This window comes from Penaeus vannamei, chromosome 21 (genome assembly GCF_042767895.1).
Source record: "Penaeus vannamei isolate JL-2024 chromosome 21, ASM4276789v1, whole genome shotgun sequence".
Classification (NCBI taxonomy): domain Eukaryota; kingdom Metazoa; phylum Arthropoda; class Malacostraca; order Decapoda; family Penaeidae; genus Penaeus; species Penaeus vannamei.
In genome coordinates, this window is record NC_091569.1 from 18,340,472 (window position 1) to 18,352,032 (window position 11,561).

The 11,561-nt window shown below is 42.8% G+C and overlaps 1 protein-coding gene across 2 annotated transcripts in view; it reads right to left on the bottom strand.

Annotated features, from left to right (window-relative positions):
- Positions 1-10,778, bottom strand: part of LOC113818444 (potassium channel subfamily K member 16) — a 59,433-nt gene extending 48,655 nt beyond the window's left edge. For both annotated transcript variants that reach the window (XM_027370614.2, XM_027370615.2), the window contains exons 1-2: positions 10,317-10,778; positions 3,549-3,668 (exon numbers count right to left, since the gene is read on the bottom strand). In XM_027370614.2, the coding sequence (XP_027226415.1) occupies positions 3,549-3,668; positions 10,317-10,446 (250 nt within the window). In that variant the 5' untranslated portion in view covers positions 10,447-10,778. The remainder of the gene's footprint in view (positions 1-3,548; positions 3,669-10,316) is intronic.
- Positions 10,779-11,561: the final 783 nt, after the last annotated feature.

Genomic DNA, 11,561 nt, shown 5'->3' on the forward strand with positions numbered 1-11,561 from the left:
ACGAAGCTCATTTTCAAATTTACGCGCCGCTGTTTTCTGGAGTCCCCGTTTATGTTTTGATGGCGCTGTACTCCAGGAATTCTTACTTATTACTTTTCACATTATCATTTTGTTGCTGCTGTATATCCCCATGATGAATTCGGCAAGGAAAAGAGGTGGTGTAAAACGTAAACAACGTTGAAATGCTGAAAAGAAAATATTGATGGCGGCGTATCTTTAAAGGACTTTGCACGTAGTAATTTTCTGATAAATATATGCAACATATATAACCATGAAAAGTCCAGCATTTTCGAAAATCCGGCACACCTCATGCTCGGAGGTTCCCGGATTTTTGAATGTCGACTTGTATATCTGTATATATACACACACGCACACACACAATGTACATACATACACACACACACACACACACACACATGGTCGTGCACACGTTCAGTTGATACAATCGGCGCAAGCAAGCAGGCAAATAATGGAGTAAATAGGTGAAGGACTAGAGGAGGAGATGAAGTGTCGAAACTGAAAGACGTCTGAGTTCAAAAGGAAGGGTGCGAAACCTCTTGCACGGCCTTTTTACTACTGTAGTTCTCGGTCACGTATGGAGTTCGAGGTAAGCAATTGTTGTCTTTATATCTTTTCTTATTCATCTTTTTTATAATTTTACTGTCTTGTTGTGTTGCTGTTGAAATATAAAAAAACATTAATTACTATGAACCGACGTAAATACTTCTTTTCCCATGCACTGCAACTCTATGACAGGATGTGGCAAGCGACCTTTGGCAACCAAGCACCGGAGGTCTGAGAGCAGAAGGATTTGGGAATTGCCATTGAAGTAACCAGCAGTTTTACTCTCATTGTGAAAGTTTAGCGTAAAGAGAGAGAGAGAGAGAGAGAGAGAGAGAGAGAGAGAGAGAGAGAGAGAGAGAGAGAGAGAGAGAGAGAGAGAGAGAGAGAGAGAGAGAGAGAAATATAGATAGATAGAGAGATAGAGGGAGGGAGATAAAAATATGGATAGACAGATAGGTAGATAGAGAGCGACATACAATAGAGAACCAGATAAAAAGAGAAGAGAGGAGACAGCCCCTCCCATAAAAAGACATCCACAGAGAGAGACACTGGCTCCTTCACTATCAGCCTCCGCCACCTCCCGTTTCCTTCAGATAACCCCCACACGACCTTTTAAAGACAGCGTCACTTTCTTTCGTCACTGTCCTCTCCGGCCATTCCCGCCACAGCCCTCGGTCTCCTGCACTAAATACTTGAGACGCCCGCCTCCCTCAGCGTCCCACGCCGTCAGGTCCTTGTCTTAGTCGAAATAAGGACTAGTTAACCGCGCGGGGCAGAGGCCATCGATCTTCCCTGACAGATTCGTGACGTCAAGGCTGTCAGATTGGAAAATATGATAAGCGTCTTCTTTTCTATTACGATCATGTCGAGCCTTTGGTACTTTCCTTAAGGTTGGTAGGGTGAGGTATGGATCCTCCTCAATCTTCATGTCTGTCACACTTCTAGGTCGTGTTTTTAGTTTCATTTCCATTGCTATGTGTGCAACCATAGGACCGATCACAAAGGTTATCCCTTTCGGGTGCTCGGCCTATACAGTCTTCGTTCCTCCACCTTCCATATGTCTTACGCCGTTCCCCTGTGGTCAGGGGTAGGCTCTTACGTTCTACACTCTGAACACCAAAGCACACACGCCCCCGCATGATGAGGCAGTTGTCGAGCAAACGCAATCAAGGGGTTACGCGCAAATCTAATTCTTGATTTAGAGAACCTCTTGCAGTCACGCCTCTCATCAAAGGGGTTTGAGACGTGGGCCTTTTGCTGCGGCTGCTGTAAACCCCTTTAGTAAATGGAAAGGTTTCAGATTTTGCTTCAGTACCTCGGTCCTGTGGATGCCTTGTAAAATGCAACTGAAAGACGTGATTTGAATTGTGTACAGAATGAGTGTGCTTGTTCTTGAGTGTCCATTGTATATTTACATGTGCAATGAGCGACTACGTGGCATGTGGACGAGGCTGCTGTATTATCATCATCATCATAATTAGCAAATGAGTGTCGGTTGCAGTTCTCTTTTTTGCTCATTCGATGTATGTCATCACGTGTATCCTAGTTAAATCCGTTACAAAATAGGGATGAACGTTTGCTTCTTTGTGTCTGGTGAGGTTTTATGTGCATATATGTGTGTGTTTGGCAGTTACATTGATATAAATGTCCGCGTGTTTGTATACCTCTTGAACTAAATCGTATCGGTGGCGAATTTCCCGAGGTCATTTAATCTGGCTGCGGTTTCCGTCGAGCTGAAATTTCATAACAGCTTCCAGCTATGTAAGCCAAGGAGAGAATTGCAGCGGCGGCCGAGTGACAGGATGGACGGAAGAGCGCAACGCACTCAAGGCCACGGGTTTGTTTTCCATGTTTTCTTGGACGCAGCAACACTGACGGCTGGATTGAGGGCACGATGTTTTGCATATTCCCGAGATATTTGTGCACGAGGAAAAAGATTCTGATAGAAATATGTGATATACAATAGTTTATTATACACACATGTAGACAACGAATGAGGAAACTCATATATCATCTGCAACCGAACAGATATCATGAAGCTCCACATTATATATTCAAAATTCCCTTCATTTCCGGCAAGCAGAACGAAGACATTGCACACAATCATCCCCCCTAAAATAATTAGCTGTAAAGAGCCAAGTGTCGTGGGCGCCGCACACGCGCCCGAGAACCAGTCATCAGCCTCTTTGAGTCATCAGCGCGGCGAGCGAAGGGAGGAGCGCCGTTGGGCCATCCCCCCCCCTCCACCGGGCACAAGGTCAGCTGCGACTCGCAACGCGGAAAATGCTCAAGCGGCTGAGCTTCGCAAATCTCACTGAGCTGAACGGCTGAGCGTGGCTGTCATGACGGCTGTCTGCGCTCTAATCTGCCTTTGCATTTCGTTTACTTCACTCTTACTCTTTTAAGATACTAATGTTTTCTTTCAGAGGAGTCATGCAAATGCAACGAGTTAACTTGAAAATCAACTTGTAGCCCAAATTACGGAAAGATGGTTATTGCACGTGACTGCGAACTGAATATACATTATTCAAATATGTCAACACAAATTTCGGGTTTACATCTTACTTGTGAAGAAAAAATACTGATATGATATTTACTCACTTCGCACATCTGCAGACTGTAAACCTGATGTGTGAATATCCAAAAATAATTTTAAAAAGAGGAAAAAAGTCTCATACACACACACACACACACACACACACACACACACACACACACACACACACACACACACACATATATATATATATATATATATATATATATATATATATATATATATATATATACACACAAATAATTAAAAGATAAAAAGAAAAACATTATATATATATATATATATATGTATATATATAATATATATATAAATATATAGGTAGATAGAGAATTACACACATACATACATATACACACAAATATATGAGCGTGTGCATGTATACGACCCTGTATTGACACTGAAAAGGTGGTGTACACCGTCTACTGACCTTTCGCAATCAGGCTCTGAATCGTCGCATTGGTGACCTCGGCGCATTTCCTCGGGAGCCACGTCGCCAGCGCTATGAGCTCGTCCTCGTCCTTCGGCGCCTCCTCACTCAACGCGAACGCTGCGGGGAAGCGAAAGGGGGAATGCAGTCTGAGGAGAGGGTTATGAATGCACTCGGACGGTAATACAATTGCGCACACACTTACACACACACACGCATACACGCACACACACACGCACACTCACACACACGCACGCACGCACACACACAAACACACACACAGCACACGCAAATCAGATCATGTATTGGCATTTCCTACCGGCCAGCCAGCGCTTACTCAGCTGTCAATAGAGCGTCGATCAGAAAGAACGGGAAGTACTTACTAACGCAACGTTCCAAAGCAAATCCGAAAATAGATTGTTTTTATAACAACAAAAAGCAGCAACAAAGAGAAAAAATAACTGAAAGAAAAATACTGAATGAATTTAAAAAAAGATTGGAAAAATAAAGGAAAATAACATTCACAAAAAAGTAGAACGAAAAAGTAAAAAAAGTAATGAAAGCGAAAAAGTGTGTCAATGAAATGCCGATAATCGCGGAGTTAGCCCGAGGGCGAGGAGGCGCTTCGAGAGGAAGTTGTTGAAAAGGAAGGGCATATGGGGGAGGGGAGGGGGAGGGAGGGGTGTAGGGGTGAGCGCTGTGTTCAAGTGGGGCTTTGGGTCATGTGGGCGAGCGAGAGTAAAGGCGCCGCAAAAGGAGCGATATGGCGAATAAAAGTCAGGAGAGTTGTTAATTCTTTTGTGTTTTTACCGACAAACGCACTCGCACAATAGATACACTTATGTTGGCGAGGCCATATAACCCATGCTATAAATCTTACTATAAAAGGACCCACTCAAAGTAGGGCAGGAGGACAGCGATCTGCGAAAACAAGGAAGAGTGGGACAAAATAGGACAGAAAAGAAAGAAAGAAAGATAGTCGAGCGGGCTTTCCCACCACTTTGCTTAGAGCCTTTGTAGTTTTTTTTTTTTTTTGCGGGATCGCCACCTTTAAGTACTTGTTAATGTGCATTGTCTGAGACGAGCATTTGGCAACAAAAAGAAAGAATACTGAAAAGGAAAGGAGTCGATATGTTGTTCATGGTGTAACACACATACACACGCACGTACGTACGCAGGCACGCACTCACACACGCACGAACGCACGCACACACACAACAACGCACACACACACACACACACACACACACACACACACACACACACACACACACACACACACACATATATATATATATATATATATATATATATATATATATATATATACATACGTATATATGCATACACACACACACACACACACACACACACACATGTGTGTGTGTGTATGCATATATACATACATACATACGTATGTATATATATATATATATATATATATATATATATATATATATATATATATATATATATATATATATATTGCATATCTACCTAACTCAAGAAAGGCAGGATTTTCAGTTTCCGATTACGAGTCTTCCTCCCTCCCTCCCTCACTCTTCTGTTTCTCTCTTGTATCTCTCTCCCAACTCTCTCTCTCTCTCTCTCTCTCTCTCTCTCTCTCTCTCTCTCTCTCTCTCTCTCTCTCTCTCTCTCTCTCTCTCTCTCTCTATATATATATATATATATATATATATATATATATATATATATATCTAGACTGCAAGGTCGCCAGTCTTACTGCAGCAATCTATCTCGTGGTTCAGTGATAACATTCAGCTCTATCACTGCCTTCTTGATAAGGTCAATTACATTTTTCGACATACATAGAAAATAAATCCATTAATCTTTTACTCAGAGAGAGCTGATTAAATTCATTTTACTGCTCTTAATATCACTGCTTTCGCAATTACGGGTGTGGGGTTGGGGTGGCAGTGGAGGTGGTGGAGGTGAAGATAATAGTGGAGGCGGAAGTGGAGGTGGCCGTGGAGGAGGAGGTGGCGGTGGTGTTGGAATTGCTGGTGGAAATGGAGGTGGAAAAGTTGGTGGCGGAGGTGGCCAGGAAGGTGAAGGTAGAGGTGGTGGTGGAGGTGGAAGTGGAGGTGGTAGTGGTAGTGGAGGTGGTGGCGGTGGAGGTGGAGGTGGTGGTGGAAGTGGCGGAGGAGGTGGTGGCGGTGGAGGTGGTGGTGAAAGTGGCGGAGGAGGTGGTGGTGGATGGGGTGAAAGGTGGAGGAAGTGGAAGTGGAAGTGGAGGTAGTGGTGGTGGAGGTGGCGAGGGAGGTGAAGGTAGAGGTGGTGGTGGGGGTGGTGGTGGAGGAGATGGAAGTGGAGGTGGTGGTGGAGGAAGTGATGGAGGTGGTGGTGGAGGAGGTGGAAGTGGAGGTGGTGGTGGAGGAGGTGGAAGTGGAGGCGGTGGTGGAGGAGGTGGGAGTGGAGGTGAGGGTGGAGGAGGTGGAAGTGGAGGTGGTGGTGGAGGAGGTGGAAGTGGAGGTGGTGGTGGAGGAGGTGGAAGTGGAGGTGGTGGTGGAGGTGGCGAGGGAGGTGTAGGTAGAGGTGGTGGTGGAGGAGGGGGTGGTGGTGAAGGTGGTGGAGGAGGTGGTGGAGGAGGTGGAAGAGGTAGTGGTGGAGGTGAAGGTGGAGGAGGTGGAAGAGGAGGTGGTGGTAAAGGTGGTGGTGGTGGAGGTGGTAGTGGTGGAGGTGGAAGAGGAGAGGGTGGTTGAGGTGGTGCTGGTGGAGGTGGGGACAGTGGAGGTGGTGGTGGAAGTAGTGGTGGAGGAGATGGAAGTGGAGGTGGTAGTGGTGGAGGTGGAAGAGGAGAGGGTGGTGGAGGTGGTGCTGGTGGAGGTGGGGATAGTGGAGGTGGTGGTGCAAGTAGTGGTGGAGGAGATGGAAGTGGAGGTGGTGGTGGTGGAGGTGGAAGAGGAGAGGGTGGTGGAGGTGGTGCTGGTGGAGGTGGGGATAGTGAAGATGGTGGTGGAGGTAGTGATGGAGGAGATGGAAATGGAGGTGGTGGTGGTGGAGGTGGAAGAGGAGAGGGTGGTGGAGGTGGTGCTGGTGGAGGTGGGGATAGTGGAGGTGGTGGAGGAAGTAGTGGTGGTGGAGACGGAAGTGGAGTTGGTGGAGGTGGAAGAGGAGAGGGTGGTGGAGGTGGTGCTGGTGGAGGTGGGGATAGTGGAGATGGTGGTGGAGGTAGTGGTGGAGGAGATGGAAGTGGAGGTGGTGGTGGTGGAGGTGGAAGAGGAGAGGGTGGTGGAGATGGTGCTAGTGGAGGTGGGGATAGTGGAGATGGTGGTGGAGGTAGTGGTGGAGGAGATGGAAGTGGAGGTGGTGGTGGTGGAGGTGGAAGAGGAGAGGGTGGTGGAGGTGGTGCTGGTGGAGGTGGGGATAGTGGAGATGGTGGTGGAGGTAGTGGTGGAGGAGATGGAAGTGGAGGTAGTGGTGGTGGAGGTGGAAGAGGAGAGGGTGGTGGAGGTGGTGCTGGGGGAGGTGGGGATAGTGGAGGTGGCGGTGGAGGAGATGGAAGTGGAGGTGGTGGAGGTGAAAGAGGAGAGGGTGGTGGAGGTGGTGTTGGTGGAGGTGGGGATAGTGGAGGTGGCGGTGGACGAGATGGAAGTGGAGGTAGTGGTAGAGGTGGCGGGGGAGGTGAAGGTAAAGATGGTGGTGGAGGTGGTAGTGAAGGAGGTGGAAGTGGAGGTGGAGGTGGTGGTGGCGAAGGTGGTGGTTGAGGTGGTGGAGGTGATAATGATGATAATGATGATGATAATGATAATAATAATAATCATAATGAAATGATAATGATAATCATGATAATAATTATGGTAATGTAATGATAACTATAATGATAATAACAATAACAAAAAGAATAATGATATTATTGATAGCAATTATAATAATAGTAATAATATCAATAACAACATCAACAATGACAAAAATAATTGTAATAATAATATCAATAATGATGATAATAATAATAATAATAATGATAGTAATAATTCTAATGATATCAGTAACAGTAATAATAATAATAATAATAATAATAATAATAATAATAATAATAATAATAATAATGATAATAATGATAACAATAACATTGATAACAATAATGATAATAATAACAATAATAATAATAATAATAATAATGATAATAATAATTATACCAATAACAATAATAATAATAATAATAATAATAATAATAATAATAATAATGAGAGTAATAATAATAACAATTGTTACTATTACACTTATTTCCATTGCCATCATCCTTATCATTATTCTTTTAACAAAAATATACGAGTCATGATATTATTAACAAGAAAGATAACATAAGCAATAACGTTAATTACAATAGACTGACCTTACTACATAATTAAGAAACGCAAGAGACAAAATAATAAATACGTTTTCGCTGTTCGCAATTCGCAAATACAGGATGATGATATAAGGGTCACTAAGAGAGAAAGAGAAAGTAATCGGGAAAGAGACAAATAAGAATAATTTTTCACGTTTTCCTCTGGTCTTTAATCTAATATAAAAGCCCATCCACCTGTACACTACCAATATCTGCACCTTAAATATCGTGGGTCCGGACTGTCTGCGAGGGTGACTGTGTTTGAGGGGATTCATGAGTCATTGCATTCTAGTGAGGTTTTCTTCATCCTCCTTGAGACAATACAAGGAAAGACTGTTAAAACTAATTGATTTGGGTTGCCTTGAGAAACTGGCAGTATTAAGCAACTTTAAAGGCATAATCGTTTGCTATCTAAACCCGAAATGAGAGTCATTTCTCCTAAGATCATCGGTAATGAAATAATCACTTTTACCTTCATATTTTTTTTTTCTTCTAAGCGTGAAACTAACAACGACATAAATAAGTCAAACAAGGAAACGAACATTACTAACACGTTTTTTTTTAGTTAAGAACATTAAAGTTATCGTTTGTTTTTCTCCAAGCGTGTAGATCCCGACCCCTGAGACATAACAGCCTGAAGGACAGGAAGGGGAATGTCATCACTCACGTCAAGTTATGTCAAACCTCAACCTCGTGCCACATAAGGTCATTTGATTATAGATTTTGGTCTCGCCTCCATTTCTGGTCAAACGAACATCATATTTTTGTTTTGTATTCTTGTACGGATGTCTCTATCATAGTGCCTTTGGAACGCGGGCCTGAGCAAGTTCTGTAGGAGTAATACCAACAACACCACCAATCAAGCATTATTAGTAGTGAAATAATGATCACGGTTATTATGATGGTTGTAATGATAAAGATGAATCTTATATCTATGGGAACAATAAGACTGGTGATAGTATTTGTAATAATACCAGTTCTAATAACAATGATAATGGAGTTGACGATAGATTATGGTGAATAACAACCATGCTAATGCTTTATTACATCAGCATGATGATGATGATGATGATGATGATGATGATGATGATGATGATGATGATGATGATGATGATGATGATGATGATGATTGATGATGATACTAATACTGATATGCGTAATGAAAAGCAATAACAATAACTAAAAGAACAGTAAAATTAACACCACAATAACAGTTACAATAACAGCAACGGTAAAAAAAAACGAGAGAGAAAAACAACGATAACAGAAACAAAAAACTATCAACGAATCGAAAATCACGATAACGATGATAGTGTTAACGCGGTGAAAAACAGCAATTCTTAGAGCAATGCTTTTGTTCCTTATGATTGTCAGTGCCCATCACTCTCTTCGGTCAACGAGACAATAAGAACCAAAACAATACCACAAGTAAAGAGAAGCCACATAAACAAGAGCAATAGCAACAACAACGACTATAATAAAGAAAGAAAAAAAGAGAAAACTCCTGGGCAGCAACCAAGTCTCGTCGCACACATGCCTTCGCTGACACGCACGGAAAACACTTGTGCTTACCACTCGATCGATTTATCTTGGATATTTTTTGTTCCTTTTTTTGGTGTTTTGAACACTAAATACTATTTTAGTTTGATGTATGTCGATTCTTCTTTCTTTGTCTACCTGTATCATCTTGATTTTTTTTTTATTCCCTTTCCACTTCTAGGTTAGTTTTTTGTCTTTGCATTTTCGTGTTGCTCTTCTTCCCTCATCCTCTTTTTCTTTCTTTCTTTATCTATCTCTCTCTCTCTCCCTCTTATCTCTGTTTCATCTCTCTTAGTCATCCCCTCTTTCCTCTCTCACACTTTGAAAAGCACACGTGACCTTGAGGGAATCAAAACAAAAACTATCGGTTTCCTATAATGACCAGTAGCCTGCATACTGAACGTTTACGAGGATTGCATATGGCTCGCCCTTTAATACTAACTTGTAGGGACGAGTTTGAAGTTATTATGAACATACCATTAGACGCTAATAATTGGGAAAATGTGTATCTTTTCTTCCGTTAATGCGAAAGGCATTAAATTAGTGGTTAGATAAGCTATCACTGATATTTAATCAGCACCTTTTTATGTCTTTCCACACATCGTTAAGAATCTCGATTCGAATTTCTTTGGGTAATCAACAATGCACATAGACATAGAGTCAAACACAAGCACGGACATAATCACACACACTCACACATACACATTATGCACATGCATACACGACGCAAAATGGCAGTACCAGTAATTGCAACGTAATCTACTTCAGTGGAAAACGCTTAGGTGCGGTCCAGCTAACCTTTCCCGCTGAACCCTCACTAACCCCGCCGCCTACACAGCATCCGATCTCACAACGTTCCCCGCGTGTTCTTCACTCACCTTTTAGTTTTGTCCATTCATAAGGCTCCGTAACGTTTACTTCGTATTCGAGGTACATGAACACGACGCCGCCGAACACGAGGAAGAGAGCGTAAACGAGGCACAAGAGGAGAGACTGGCGGAGTTCCATCTTAGGGATAAAAAAAGACGAATTGCAAAGAAGTTGGAGAAGAGTACTCGGTTCTCGCGCGTGTGAGTTTCTCCTTTTTTCCAGGTGTGTTCTTTCCTCTCTTCTCGCCTCAATGGACAGCGAACGTTTGTACGGTTCTGTTCACACGCACACACATGCGAGTTAACGTTTCTTTTTTAACGCTGTGAATCAGTCAGGCAGAAGCGAGTTGGGGTTTAGTTATCCTCCCATTCACAGAGTCAGGTGGAGTGTTCGTTCACATGACTGGTGGAGAAACGCGAGCGTATGTATGCCACAACCTTACCACACCAACAACTAGCTTCCACACATGCTGAGTCCGGGATTCGGCGAGCGAGTCAAAATGCGTTGCCTTTTAGCTACTTCGCCAGAGTTATTCACGCCATAAGTACACATTATACAGAGGAATCTTCTTATTTTCCCAAATGAATCTTATTCGGAGGATTTTATTGGCGGATGTCAATTAGATTGGAAACATTAGCTGTGCCAATATACTTGCATACCCCTTAGTATATAAGAATGCCACATTTTAGTTCGGTTATATTTTCCACTCATTTGTCATATATTCTGTTTGCTATTAAAGAATAAAAAGGCTTTAAAAATATGCAAAAAAAACGGGTTATCAGATCCTGTATTATTAGATGTGTGCTTGAAGAGAATTACTCGGAAGTATAACACATGATAAAAATGGTAATCGGTAACCGCCACTGAGGGCGGGGCGCCATATCGCGGAGGTGACTCGCTCGCCTTGAGGAACCTCAGATTCATTACAGCTTTTATTAATTTCTTAATTTTATATAGGGAATGGGTAGGGTAACAATCCCCAGGTTCTGTGCAGTATGAACTTTAGCACCCGAGCGTTTTTGTAGATTTTTGTGAGTAGAGAGAGAGAGGTTACAGGGAGTGAATTCGATTTCGCTAACGAATGACTTTACAATGTTTGCAGCTAGTGGTCGACTACTAATTGACACTGTAATCGCAGACCAAGCTATTAATTACCTTGTGGTTGGGTTTATTTAAAGGGCCTTTCAACTTCCCAAATGCAGTATCCCAATATATGTTTGTAGGTGATATAACAGAGGCTAAGGCAGAGGAGA